This window comes from Budorcas taxicolor, chromosome 3 (genome assembly GCF_023091745.1).
Source record: "Budorcas taxicolor isolate Tak-1 chromosome 3, Takin1.1, whole genome shotgun sequence".
Lineage (NCBI taxonomy): Eukaryota > Metazoa > Chordata > Mammalia > Artiodactyla > Bovidae > Budorcas > Budorcas taxicolor.
This window is the reverse complement of record NC_068912.1, coordinates 22,506,651-22,522,178: the sequence shown is the minus strand read 5'-3', so window position 1 is coordinate 22,522,178 and position 15,528 is coordinate 22,506,651. Positions and strand designations below refer to the sequence as shown.

Genomic DNA, 15,528 nt, shown 5'->3' with positions numbered 1-15,528 from the left:
GTACATGTTTGTAGCATATGTAAAAGTAAAGTATGTGATGATAATAGCAAAAAGGAAGCAAGGGAGAAATTGGAAATGTAAGGTCTTACAATTACATTGAAGTGTATATTATATGAATCCAGACTTGGATCATTTACAATGTACGTTGTAATTTCTGAGGCAACAACCAGAAAATTTTACAAAGAGGTAAATGATAAGTAAATAAAGGAGATAAAAATAGAATCATAAAAATGCTCAGTTAAGCAGATAAAACACAGAAAAAGAAGAAACAAGAAAGAATAAATGGAACGAACAGAAAATGGCTAGTAAGATGCTATATCATGATCCAAACATATCAATAATTATTTTAAACGTGAAATGGTCTAAATACAACAGTTAAAAGGCAGATATTGTCAGACTGAATTTTTTAAAAAGCAATGTTCAACTATATACTGTCAGAAGAAACTCACTTTAAATATAAAGAGACAAAAGCTTTTAAAGTAAGAGGCTAGAGAAAGATATACTATGCAAACACAAACCAAATTAAATATGAGGTAGCTATGTTAATTTCAGATAAAATAGACTTTAGAAGCAGAGAAGGCAATGGCACCCCACTCCAGTACTCTTGCCTGGAAAATTCCATGGATGGAGGAGCCTGGTAGGCTGCCGTCCATGGGGTCGCACAGAGTTGGACGTGACTGAAGCGACTTAGCAGCAGCACCAGCAGCAGCAGACATCAGAAGAAATAAGATTATCAGAGATTAAAAGGAATATTACATAATGATAAAGCAGTCAAATCTGCAAGAAGACATAACAACCTTATATCCTTGAAAAAGAGCTTCAAATTACATGAGGGAAAAAAAGATAGATCTGAAATGTGATATAGATGAATGCATAATAACAATTGGAGACTTCAACACTACCTTCTCATTAACTGAGATAATAAGTAGGCAGAAATTCAGTAAGAATATAAATGACCTGAACAATCAACTAAATTAATTTAATTACCATTTATAAAATATTTGACCCCACAATTGCAGCATATATATTCTACTCAAATGCACATGGAACATTTATTAAGACAGATCATATTCTATTAAAAACAAATTGAAAATAATGTTATAAGGCATGTTCTTTAACCATAAAAGAATAAAATAATAGAAAGGTATCTGGAAAATCCCTTAATATTTGGATATTAGTCAACATGCTTTTAAATAACTCTTGGGACAAAGAGAAAGTCTTAAATGAAATGAAAAATTATTTGAACAGAATTAAGATGCACTATATCAAAACTTGTGGGATACAATAAAGTAGAGTTTAGAGTAAAATGTATACTATTTAACAACTATATTAGGAAAGTTTGTTTAAAATTATGACTTAAGCTCAGTTAAGAAAGTAGAAAAATAAGAGTATATTAAGCCAAAGCAAATAAAAGCAAGGAAATAGCAAAGATTGTAGAAGAAATCACTCTCCTCTTTCACTTTCATCAAGAGGCTCTTTAGTTCTTCTTCACTTTCTGCCATAAAGGTGGTGTCATCTGCATATCTGAGGTTATTGATATTTCTCCTGGCAATCTTGATTCCAACTTGTGCTTCCTCCAGCCCAGTGTTTCTCACGACGTACTCTGCATAGAAGTTAAATAAGCAGGGTGACAATATACAGCCTTGACGTACTCCGTTTCCTATTTGGAACCAGTCTGTTGTTCCATGTCCAGTTCTAACTGTTGCTTCCTGACCTGCATACAGGTTTCTCAAGAGGCAGGTCAGGTGGTCTTGTATTCCCATCTCTTTCAGAATTTTCCACAGTTGATTGTGATCCACACAGTCAAAGGCTTTGACATAGTCAATTAAAGCACAAATAGATGTTTTTCTGGATCTCTCTTGCTTTTTCGATGATCTAGCAGATATTGGCAATTTGATCTCTTGTTCCTCTGCCTTTTCTAAAACCAGCTTAAACATCTGGAAGTTCACGGTTCACGTATTGCTGATGCCTGGCTTCAGAATTTCTGGTCCCATCACTTCATGGGAAATAGATGGGGAAACAGTGGTAACAGTGTCAGACTTTATTTTTCTGGGCTCCAAAATCATTGCAGATGGTGATTGCAGCCATGAAATTAAAAGACGCCTACTCCTTGGAAGGAAAGTTATGACCAACCTAGAAAGCATATCGAAAAGCAGAGACATTACTTTGTCAACAAAGGTCCATCTAGTCAAAGCTATGGTTTTTCCAGTGGTCACGTATGGATGTGAGAGTTGGACTGTGAAGAAAGCTGAGCACCAAAGAATTGATGCTTATAAACTGTGGTGTTGGAGAAGACTCTTGAGAGTCCCTTGGACTGCAAGGAGATCCAACCAGTCCATCCTAAAGGAGATCAGTCCTGGGTGTTCATTGGTGGGACTTTTTGAAGTAGAAACTCCAATCCTTTGGCCATCTGATCCAGAGAGCTGACTCATTGGAAAAGACCCTGATGCTGGGAAAGACTGAGGGCAGGAGGAGAAGGGGATGACAGAGGATGAGATGGTTGGATGGCATCACCAACTCAGTGAACATGGGTTTGAGTGGACTCTGGGAGTTGGTGATGGACAGGGAGGCCTGGTGTGCTACAGTTCATGGGGTCACAAAGGGTTGGACATGACTGAGCGACTGAACTGAACTGATAGAAGAAATCAATAAAATTGAAAACAACAGAGAAAGTCAATGAAGCTAAAAACTAGTTCTTTGAGAAGATATTTGAATTGATAAATTCATTGCCAGACTGACTAAGGGAAAAGACAAAAGGCTTAAATCATCAATATCAAAAATGAAAGAGGAGATACCAATACCTACCCCATATTAAAAGGATAATTATGGAATACTACAAACTCTATGCTTAAAAAGTCAACAACAAAATGAAATACACCACTTTCTTGAAAGACACCAAAAAGTACCACAACTCACTCAAAAAGAAAATAGATAATCTGAATTAGAATTCTAGTTTAAATTTGTAGTTTCAAATCTTTCAAAAAATATGTGTACCTATGGCTGATTCACATTGCTGTATGACAGAAATCAACACAAGGTTGTAAAGCAATTATTTTTCAATTAAAAATAAATAAATCCAAACCAAACAAAAATTAAAAACCCAGGGACATATGGTTTCTTTGTTGATTTGACCAGGCGCTTAGGAAGAAATAATACCAATTCTAAACACTCTGTCTTAGAAAATTAAAAACGACAGACACTTTCTAATACATGAGAACTGATAACAAAACTATATAAAGAAATTACAAGAAAGCTATAGACCAATGTCATTTCTCAGAACAAAGACGCAAAACTCAACAAAATCTTAGCAAATTGAATCCATTAATATATTGAAAGGATAACACATCAAAATCAATTGAGATTGATCCCAGGAATGCAAGGCTAGTTCAACATTCAAAAATTCAGTCAATATAACTTACCACATTGATAGACTAAATATTTTATAGAATATGTATATATAATCTCAAAAGTGGCAGAAAAATTATTTAACAAAATTTGATGTCCGTCATTATAGAAATGATCAATATAGTAGAGATAGAAGGGAGCTTTCTAACCTGATAGAGTACTGAGCACATAAGTGTTAGGCACGTAACGTATTCATGTTACTTTCTCCAGCAACCATGAGACAGGCACTGTGGATGTCAGAAAAAAAAATGAGGAAACTAAGAAAGGAAGATCAGTTAATTTATCCACTCTCTGCATCTAGTAAGCAGCAGATGTAAGGTTATAATTCACATCTATCTGTCTCAAGAGCTCACTCTTCATTATCTTGCCTCCCAGAGTGAAAATGTAATGGAAATTGGAGTTCATAACAATAGTTCAGAGATTAGAATGGATAATTTAATAGAAAATTGGTGCTTGTATTAATTATCTTTTCAGAAAACATGTAATATTTAACTGAGGTTAAATTTTGGAATACTAAAGATTCTCATAATGAGGAAAAATACCTAAGTGTGTGATTGGTTACTTTTAAAAATATAAGTCCTGAAAGATAATTGTTCCTATTGAGAAAAATGAGATTAATTTATTTAAAAATACGCCAATAAGAAAATTTTATTCTGAATAAATGAGAGATATTCACAGATACTTGTTTATGAAATTGTTCATGCTAGTGTCTACATTATAACAGAAGGAATGGAAGCAAACTAAATGCTCAAAGAAAGAAATTACACTTAATTTATATAATAGAATATAATGCATTTTTATGAAATGTGCTCCCAATATTTCAAGCCTATAGAAATCAAGATTCATATATAGAAAAAGAAACTAAAATGGAATACTCTATAAGGTAGCATTGATTCTGTGGATGGTTCTGTTTTTCTCTGCATCTTTCTGCATTTTCTTAACTTTTCATAATGAAAATTTATTACTTAAAAATATTTACAAAAAAGAATTTAAAGCAGTTAATTAAAATGTTAGGAGGAAGATTTTGCAGAGCCATTAAGAAATGAGCTTACTCTAACTCTCACTCTTACTCTAGCAGCTTGTGGTAAGTTTAGACCAAATCCAAATCTCCATGTATTCTCAGGTACCAGCAGCCAAGTGAAAAATTGTCCCTGGGCCTGAGCTGGCCAGATTTGTTGGTCTCCCTCAAGACATGCCAATTTGGGGTGCTCTTTGTATGTTTCTCATTACGGCTTTTTATTTTTTTTTTCATTGTTTTGTAGCTGTGACACCACTTGTAATGAACAATCAAACAGATGTCACTGAATTTATCTTCTTGGGATTTTCCAACCACCCCGACCTACAGGGCTTGTTCTTCCTGATCTTCCTGGTCATTTATCTGACAACCCTCCTTGGGAACACACTCATAATAATATCTACCAGGATCAGTTCTGCTCTCCACACTCCAATGTATTACCTTCTGAGCAACTTGAGCTTCTTGGACATCTGCTACACATCCACCACCATTCCAGTTATGCTAATGAACTTCTTTCGGGAGAAGACGACCATCTCCTATGACAGCTGCCTTTCCCAGGTCTTTTTCCTCGTGACATGTGCTGGTGCTGAATGTGTCTTACTGGCAGCTATGGCTTACGACCGCTATGTAGCCATCTGCCACCCTCTTCAGTATCCTGTCCTCATGAGTGTAAAGGTCTGTGTTTTTTTGGTGACTGGGTCCTGGATATGTGGGCTGGTGAATTCTCTGACACACACAGTGCTGGCAGCCACACTCACTCTGTGTGGACCCAACCAGATCAGTCACTTTCTCTGTGACATCCCATTCCTCCTGAAGCTCTCCTGCTCAGATACCTCTCTCAATGAGTTTGTGCTCCATGTGGCCAGCGCCACCATTGGCCTGAGTCCCTGCCTGTTTACTGCTGTGTCCTACATACTCATCATCTCTGCCATCCTTAGGATTCCCTCTGCTCAGGGCAGGAGCAAGGCCTTTTCTACCTGTGCATCCCACCTCACTGTGGTGATTATCTTCTTTGGAACAGCCAACTTTAACTATGATAGACCAAATGTAGGCTACTCCCTAGACATGGACATCCTAGTCTCTGTACTGTTCTGTGTTATGACCCCCATGTTAAACCCCATTATCTACAGCTTGAGAAACAAGGAGGTCAAATGTGCCTTGAGGAAGCTAGTTGGAGGGTATGTGTTCCTGGGCAATATTTTGTCTAGAGGTCAATGGTCTTCAAACTAGGGTATGCAGCCATCTGGAAAAAAAAAAAAAAAAGTATTTATAACATAGATAGTTTTAGAAAGTCTGTACCCAGATCTTCAATTCCTACATATCAGTTCAGTTGCTCAGTCGTGTCTGACTCTTTGCGACCCCATGGACAGCAACATGCCAGGCCTCCCTGTCTATCACCAACTCCTGAAGTTTACTCAAACTCATGTCCATTGAGTAGGGGATGCCATCCAACCACCTCATCCTCTGTCGTCCCCTCTCCTCCTGCCTTCAGTCATTCCCAGCATCAGGGTCTTTTCCAATGAGTCAGTTCTTCACATCAGGTGGCCAAAGGATTGGAGTTCCAGCTTCAACATCAGTCCTTCCAATGAATGTCCAGGATTTATTTCCTTTAGGATGGACTGGCTGAATTTCCTTGCAGTCCAAGGGACTCTCAAGAGTCTTCTCCAACACCACAGTTCAAAAGCATCAGTGGTTTGGCACTCAGCTTTCTTTATAATCCAACTCTCACATCCATACATGACTACTGGAAAAACATAGGCTTGACTAGACAGCCCTTAGTTGTCAAAGTAATGTCTCTGCTTTTTAATATGCTGTCTAGCTTGGTCATAACTTTTCTTCCAAAGAGTAAATGTCTTTTAATTTCATGGCTGCAGTCACCATCTGCAGTGATGTTGGAGCTGAAAAAAATAAAGTCTGCTACTGTTTCCACTGTTTCTTCATCTATTTGCCATGAAGTAATGGGACCAGATGCCATGATCTTAGTTTTTTGAATGTTGAGCTTCAAGCCAACTTTTTCACTCTCCTCTTTCACTTTCATCAAGAGGCTTTTTAGTTTTTCGCTTTCTGCCATAAGGTTGGTGTCATCTGTGTATCTGAGGTTATTGATATTTCTCCTGGCAATCTTGATTCCAGCTTGTGCTTCATCTAGCTGGTTGGTCATAACCTTCCCAGGAACTCCTTTCTCTCCTCTCTTTCCATAAATACTCTTATTCCAGTTTGCAAAGTCAAGATGTGTCAAATACTTTGTATTGGTTCTCCATACTATCTCAGTCCTTTAGAGTTTTCCCCAAATCACAAGGGCTGAAGGCCTGGAAACCGGAGTTTTCAGGCTCCCTTGCCACTAAGACCCCATCTTATATTCTGCCAATATAAGAGTCATACATGGGAGAGTAGAAGAAAAAGGATAAAGAGAAATTTTCTTTTTCTGGACCTGGTAGCAGCAACACTAGCACTGCAGTGGCAGAAACAGTCCTGTGGTACCAGATGTTTGCAATCTTCTGTAAGAGCTGTTTTTGAAACAAAAGGTCATATAAGTATGGAATGTAGCCACTTTTAGCCTCCCAGCCTTCTCTGTCCAGGGAATTCTCCAGGCCAGAACACTGGAGTGGGTAGCTGTTCACTTCTCCAGGGGATCTTCCCAACCCAGGGATTGAACCCAGGTCTCCTGCATTCCAGGTGGATTCTTGACCATCTGAGCCACGAGGGAAGCCCAAGAAAACTGGAGTGGGTAGCCTATCCTTTCTCCAGGATCTTCCCAACCAAGGAATTGAATAAGAATCTCCTGCATACAGGCGAATTCTTTATCAGCTGAGTTACCAGGGAAACCCACAAGTATGAAATAAGTGTCTCTATTAGGAAGGATAGAGGCTACCACAGAGAATAATATTATCTTCTCTCCCCTCCCCTTTTTTGGCTCTTCAAGCCCTTTGAACAATTTTATCACTTATTTTCTATGCTAAATTCCTATAGGTTGAAATACATAAAGTAGTTTTTCATTTCCTCTGTGAACACTCACTGTGACAGCATTTTCTCTCAGGAGTGGTTCTAGGAAACAGACCCTCAACGATAGAAATCTTGGATTGGGTATCTGATCTGCTGGAGTTGAAAAGTACTAATAACATCATAGCCAATGGGATAAAAGAAATTATGGTCATTCATGGTATGCAACAACAAAACAGATTCTTAATATTATCAACAGTCATTGTCTGAAATAAAATGTCCATTGAAAACCAGGCTTTGGAGCACCAAATTAGTGCTGCAATTGACCTTTATAGTGAGAATAAAGATTGTAAAGATCACTTACTGACTACTACTACTGATTACAACAGAAAGCTTACAGGAAGAAAATGATAGCCTCAGGCAATAAATTTCTCATTCAAGGGAAAGTCAAACAACCAGAAAATATTTTCTCTCTCAAAACTGATGAAGCTTAATCTGTTCAGTTCAGTTCAGTCTCTCAGTCGTGTCTGACTCTTTGTGACTCCATGGACTGCAGCACGCCAGGCTTCCTTGTTCATCACCAACTCTCAGAGTCTACTGAAACTCATGTCCGTCCAGTCAGTGATGCCATCCAACCATCTCCTCCTCTGTCGACCCCTTCTCCTCCTGCCCTTAATCTTTCCCAGCATCAGGCTGTTTTCCAGTTGTCAGTTCTTCACATCAGGTGGTGAAAGGATTGGAGTATCAGCTTCAGCATCAGTCCTTCCAATGAATATTCAGGACTGATTTCCTTTAGGATTGACTGGTTGGATCTCCTTGCAATCCAAGGGACTCTCAAGAGTCTTCTCCAACACCACAGTTCATAAGCATCAATTCCTCAGCGCTCAGCTTTCTTTATAGTCCAATTCTCCCATCCATACATGACCACTGGAAAAACTCCAAGGAGCAATCATCTTTTAATTTCATGGTTGCATTCACCATCTGCACTGATTTTGGAGCCCCCCAAAATAATCTCTCACTGTTTCCCCATCTATTTGCCATGAAATGATGGGACTGGATGGCATGAACTTAGTTTTTAGAGTGTTGCGCTTTAAGCCAACTTTTTCACTCTCCTCTTTCACTTTCATCAAGAGGCTCTTTAGTTCTTCTTCACTTTCTGCCATAAGGGCAGTGTCATCTGTGTATCTGAGGTTACTGATATTTCTCACAGCAATCTTGACTCCAGCTTGTGCTTCATCCAGCCTGGCATTTCACATGATGTACTCTGCATGTAAGATTAATAAGCACAGTGACAATATGCAGCCTTGACATACTCCTTTCCCAATTTGGAACCAGTCTGTTGTTCCATGTCCAGTTCTAACTGTTGCTTCTTGACCTGCATACAGATTTCTTAGGAGGCAGGTGAGGTGGTCTGGAATTCCCATCTCTTTCAGAATTTTCCACAGTTTGTTGTGATCCACACCGTCAAAGGCTTTGGCATAGTCAATAAAGCAGAAATAGATGTTTTTCTGGAGCTCTCTTGCTTTTTCAATGATCCAATGGATGTTGGCAATTTGATCTCTAGTTCCTCTGCCTTTTCTAAATCCAGCTTGAACATCTGGAATTTCACTGTTCGCATACTGTTGAAGCTAGCTTGGAGAATTTTGAGCATTACTTTCCTAGCGTGTGAGATGAGTGCAATTGTGCAGTAGTTTGAGCATTCTGTCATTGTCTTTTTTGGGATTGGAATGAAAACTGACCTTTTCCAGTCCTGTGGCCATTGCTGAATTTTCCAAATTTGCTGGCATATTGAATGCAGCACTTTCACAGCATCATCTTTTAGACTGAAATAGCTCAACTGGAATTCCATTGCCTCCACTATCTTTGTTTGTAGTGATGCTTCCTATGGCCCACTTCACTTTGTATTCCAGGATGTCTGGCTCAAGGTGAGTGATCACAGCATCATGGTTATCATGAAGACCTTTTTTGTATAGTTCTGTGTATTCTTGCCACCTTTTCTTAATATCTTCTGCTTCTGTTAGGTCCATACCATTTCTGTCCTTTATTGTGCCCATCTTTGCATGAAATGTTCCCTTGGTATCTCTAATTTTCTTGAAGAAATCTCTAGTCTTTCCCATTCTATTGTTTTCCTCCATTTCTCTGCACTGATCACGAGGAAAACTTTCTTATCTCTCCTTGCTATTCTTTGGAACTCTGCATTCAAATGGGTTTATCTTTCCTTTTCTCCTTTGCCTTTAGCTTCTCTTCTTTTCTCAGCTATTTGTAAGGCCTCCTCAGACAACTATTTTGTCTTTTGCATTTCTTTTTCTCGGAGATGGTCTTGATCACTGCCTCCTGTACAATGCTACAAACTTCGTCCATAGTTCTTCAGGCACTCTGTATATCAGATCTAATCCCTTGAATCTATTTGTCACTTGCACTGCATAATCATAAGGGATTTGTTCTAGGTCATACCTGAATTATCTAGTGGTTTTCCCTACTTTCTTCATTATAAGTCTGAATTTTGCAATAAGGAGTTTAGGATCTGAGCCAAGGTCAGCTCCCGGTCTTGTTTTTGCTGACTGTATAGAGGTTCTCCATCTTTGACTGCAAAGAATATAATCAGTCTGATTCTGGTATTGACCCTCTGGTGATGTCCATGTATAGTCTTCTCTTGTGTTGTTGGAAGCGGATGTTTACTATGACAAATGCATTCTGTTGGCAAAACTCTGTTACCCTGTGCCCTGCTTCATTTTGTATTCCAAGGCCAAATTTGCCTGTTACTCCAGGTACCTCTTGACCTCTTGACTTCCTACTTTTGCATTCCAGTCTCCTATAATGAAGAGGACATCTATTTTGGGTATTAGTTCTAGAAGGTCTTATCGGTCTCCATAGAATCGTTCAACTTCAGCTTCTTCAGCATTAGTGGCTGGGGCATAGACTTGGATTACTCTGATATTGAATGGTATGTCCTGGAAATGAACAGAGATCATTCTGTCATTTTTGAAATTGCACCCAAGAACTGCATTTCAGACTCTTTTGTTGACTACAAGGGCTACTCCATTTCTTCTAAGGGATTCTTGCCTGCAGTAGTAGATACAATGGTGATCTGAGTTAAATTTGCCCATTCCGATCCATGTTAGTTCATTGATTCCTAAAATGTCAATGTTCACTCTTGCCATCTCCTGTTCGACCACTTCCAATTTATCTTGATTCACAGACCTAACATTTCAGATTCCTATGCATTATTTTTCTTTGCAGCATCAGACTTTACTTCCATCACCAGTCACATCCACACTGGGTGTTGGTTTTGCTTTGGCTCCATCTCTTCATTCTTTCTGGAGTTATTTCTCCACTCTTCTCCAGTAGCATATTGGGCACCTACCAACCTGGGGAGTTCATCTTTCAGTATCAGATGTTTTTGTCTTTTCATACTGTTCATGGGGTTCTCAAGGCAAGAATACTGAAGTGGTTTGCCATTCCCTTCTCCAGTGGGCCATATTTTGTCAGAACTCTCCACCATGACCCATCCATCTTGGGTGGCCCTACACGGCATGGCTCATAGTTTCATTGTTAGACAAGGCTGTGGACTATGTGATCAATTTGATTAGTTTTCTGTGATTGTGGTTTTCTTTCTGTCTGTCCTCTGATGGATAAGGATAAGAGGCTTATGGAAGTTTCCTGATAGGAGAGACTGACTGTGGGGGAAACTGGCTCTTGTTCTGATGGGCGGGGCCATGCTCAGTAAATCTTATTTTAAATCTTATATTAAGTGAAGCTTAATATTAGAACAAAAATCTGATTCTATCAATTGCATAATATCAAAGAAAATTATAAGTCCATGATTTCTCTAGGTGTCTTATGTGCTAATTAGGGCATTGGCTTGCTAATGACTCTGACGTTAAAGTGGGAAAATACAGAGAATTTAGGAAAATCTTAGGACTTTGAACCCTTAAATCTCCATTAACCTTTTGTGCTAACAGAAACAGCCCTTCCTCCCCTATCTGAGACTATCTTCCTCTCAGTTGAAACGATAATGATCTCACCTGAGATCATTACAAGTAATGGTAATTCTCTTTAAAAAGCTCACCCACTATCCCTTATTATATCTACACACCTAACTGGGGCCCAAACCCAGAATAACTCAGGATAGTAGCACAAGGTATAACCCAGGAGATTATAATATTCACACCAAAATTAAGTTTAAAGGTTTTACTGTTCGTAGAGACTAGACCAAAAATGCCTGAGGACAAAGAACTCATCTCCCACCATGAACACATCAAAAATAGTCAACATGTAGAACAATTCTCACTGAAAAATAACTGTAGACTTACATAACTCCTGTATAACCAAGGCTGTAAGAAATATTCACACAAAATTGGGTACAAAGGGAAAGGAAGTGATCAGGTTGAGCCCTGTGCTTTGGAAAAGGGAGCATGCACACATGGAGACCCTCCCTGAAGAGTGAGTAGTTTGAGCCATGTATTGGGCACCTCTCCCCTGGGGGTCCACACAGGGAATATGAGCCCCCTTGACTGCTTAGAGGGCCAGAGGTATTAACAGGAAGACTGGAAGTCTGAGGAAGCCTGGACTCTGCTTGTAAGGAGTATGCATATGCTTGCTTGCTCCTGAAGCAGGACAGAGAAGGTGGACTGAAAATAGCATAAGTGGCCAGTTTCCCATGACTGCTCTGATATGTGCCCCAGCCTGAGCTGAGCACACATTTCAGCCCCACTTAGAAGTGTGACTGCAAGAAAACAGAGGTAGCTCTGACCCAAAGCAGTACTGAGCAAGGCAGTGGCAGCCATTACTGGCACTTAAGCAGCACATCTCTGTCTGAAGCTAGACTGCAACAGCCCACAGTGCAACTGATGCTGGGAGGCCACGTGGACTGTGCCTGTTCTGTGGCTTGAACCTGACCCCTAGAGATTCTGCTCCAGCAACTTTGAACCCATTCCCACCCACAATAGGGTGGTAATAGCCACTGAACAGAGAGTAAGCCCTGGCTCACATCTGGCTCCATCTCTAACCCCTCCATCTCCAGCACCACCTCCTACCAAGATGATAGCTGCCAGCACACCTTAAGGAAAAATGTGACTCCTCTTCACATTAAATCCAGCTCTCCCACCAAAGCCACTGAGGACATGTTGACTGTATAGGGATGTTCCCACATAATGCATTAAAACCATATGAGGTGACTGTTTCAGCTAATTTCATAGAGAAAGAGAAAATTACATAAAATAAGACAGAGAGATCTGGCTCATTTGAAAGAACAGGAGAAAAATATCTGAAAAGCAACTAATGAAACAGAAATAAACCATTTCCAGATAAAGAATTCAAAGCACTAGTAATAAACATGCTAGCTTAATTACAGAAAAGGATAGATGAACACAATTGAGAATTTTAAAGAACTAGAAAATATAAAAACCAGTCACAACTAAAGAATACAATAACTTAAATGAAAAATACACTAGAAGGAATAACAGATGAATTGATACAGAAGAATGTATACCTAATCTGAACAATGGAAATTGTTCAACCAGAGCAGCAAAAAGAAAAATATATTTTAAAAAATGAAAATGGATCTATGAAACAACATCAAGCAACCAATGTGAACATGATAGATGTCCCAGAAAGAAAGGAGGAAGATAAACAGGTTGAGAATGTATCTGATGAAAGTTTGGCTGAAAAATTCACAAACCTGAAGAAGGAAGATAACCAAAGCACAGAGCATTCCAAACAAGATGAATCCAAACAGACCCATGCCAAGACATCTTAAATAAAATGGCAAAAGTTAAAGAGAGGATTCTAAAGGCAACAAGAGAAAACCAAAGAATCATATAAAAAGAAAAACCCATAAGGCTTTCAGATGACTTTTAGGCAAAAATTTTGAAGACCATAAGGAGTGACATGATATACTCAAAGTGCTGAAAGGGAAAACCCTGCAACCAAGGATGCTCTGCCTAGAAAGATTATCATTTAGAATAGAAGAAGAGATAAATAAATTCTCAGGCAAGCAAAAACTAAAAGAGTTTATTGATACTAAATCTACATAAAAGAAAATTTAAAAGATCTTGTCTAAGAGGCGGAAAAGCTAGAAAAAAAAAGAATCTATAGGAAAGGAAGAAAAACACTAGTTCCGGCAAAAATATAGTTAAATCTAAAGATCAATTTCTTAAATAAGCTACTAGGAAGATTAAAAGGCAAAAAACTGTAAGATCAACTAATTACTACAATCATCAGTAAAGGGATAAACATGAAGTGTAAAATATAATACCAAATACATAAGTGAGGGAGAGGAGAGTAAAACATGCAGAGTTTACTCTTGGCATGGGTCTGTTTGGGTTCATCTTGTTTGGAACTCGCTGTGAGAGTTTCTAGAGTGTGCTTAAACTTTAAGGACTATGTGTTTAAAACAACTAGATGTAGTTTTAGGTCAACATATATGAACTCCATTGAAACCACAAATCAAAAACCTACAATAGTTGTACAAAAACTAAAGAGAAAGGATCACAAGCATACCACTAAAGAAAATCATCAAACTACAAGGAAAGAAACAAAAAGAAGTACAGGGAAAAGTATTTTAAAAAACAACCGGAAAACACATAGTAAAATGTTAATGGGTACATAGCTATCAATAATCACTTTAACTATCAATGGACTAAATGCTCCAATCAAAAGACAGAGTGGCTAATTGGATTAAAAAACAATAATGAGACCCATCTATATAGTGCTTACATCAACATGAATCCGCCACAGGTATACACATGTTCCCCATCCTGATTCATGTTGATGTATGGCAAAACCAATTCAATATTGTAGTTAACCTCCAATTAAAATAAATAAATTTATTTTTAAATAAATAAATATATATATAGTGCTTACAGGAGACTCACTTCAGAGCTAAAGATACACACTGATTGAAAGTGAGGGGATGGAAAAAGATATTTCATGCAAATGGAAATGATGAAAAAGTGAGGGTAGTAATATTTGTATGAGCCAAAATAGACTTTATAACAAAGTCTCAACTAACACAATATTGTTAATCGACTATATTCCAATATAAAATTTAAAATTTTAATTATGACTGAATTTCTAAATCATTAAAAATTAAATTTTCTGGGCTTCCCTGGTGGCTCAGTGGTAAAGAATCTGTCTGCCACTGCAGTAGACATGGGAAGATCCCTGATCCGGGAACATCCCACATGCCACAGAGCAACTAAGCCAGCGCACCACAACTATTGAGCCTGTGCTCTAGAGCCCAGGAACCACAACTACTGAGCCTGTACAACTACTGAAGACTTCATGCCCTGGAGTCTGTGCTCCGCAACAAGAGAAGCCACCGCAATAAGACGTTCACACACCACAACTAAAGAGCAGTCCCTACCCTCCACAACTAGACAAAACTTGCACACAAGCAAGACCCAGAAAGCCAACAATAATAAATAAATTTTTTAAACAATTAAATTTTCTGAAACAAAAAATACAAATAAATAAATAATGAAAAACAAAGTATCTAACAAAAGACCAAGAATCACATTATATAATGATAAAGGGATTAATATAAGAAGAGGAAATTACACTCATTAACATATATGCATCCAAAAATGTGCATCTAAATATATAAAGCAAATATTAACAGGCTTAAATGGAGAAATTGACAATAACACAATAGTAATAGGGAACTTTAACATTCTGCTTACATCAATGGCCAGATCATCCAGACAGAAAGTCAAAAAGGCACCAGTGGTCTTAAATAACACAGAAGACTAGTTGGAGTTAATAGATTTCTACAGGCTATTCCATCCAAAAATAGCAGAATAACATGCTTTCCAAGTGCTCATGGAATATTTCTCCAGAAGAGATCACATGCTAGCGCATAAGACAAGTCTCAAAAACATTCAAGAGGGTAGAAAGTATATTGATCATCTTTTTCCCCAACCACAGTGGAAATCAGTACAGGAAGAAAAATGGAAAAACTACAAACATATGAAGACTAAACAACATGATATTAAAAAACCAGTGGGTCACTGAAGAAATCAAAGAGGAAATCAGAAAATACCTTGAAACAAATTAAAGTGCAAACACAATGCTTCAAAATCTATGGAATGCAGAAAAAGCAGTCTTAAGAGGGAAGTTTATAGTGACACAGGACTACATCAAGAAACAAGAGTATCAAATAAACAACT

General features: G+C 38.2%; 1 protein-coding gene across 1 annotated transcript; it reads left to right on the top strand.

Moving 5' to 3' along the window:
* Positions 1-4,651: 4,651 nt before the first annotated feature.
* LOC128045792 (olfactory receptor 1052-like) lies at positions 4,652-5,650 on the top strand. The gene has a single exon (XM_052638259.1). The coding sequence runs from the start codon at positions 4,685-4,687 to the stop codon at positions 5,648-5,650; it is 966 nt and encodes a 321-aa protein (XP_052494219.1). The 5' UTR covers positions 4,652-4,684.
* The last annotated feature ends 9,878 nt before the right edge of the window (positions 5,651-15,528 follow it).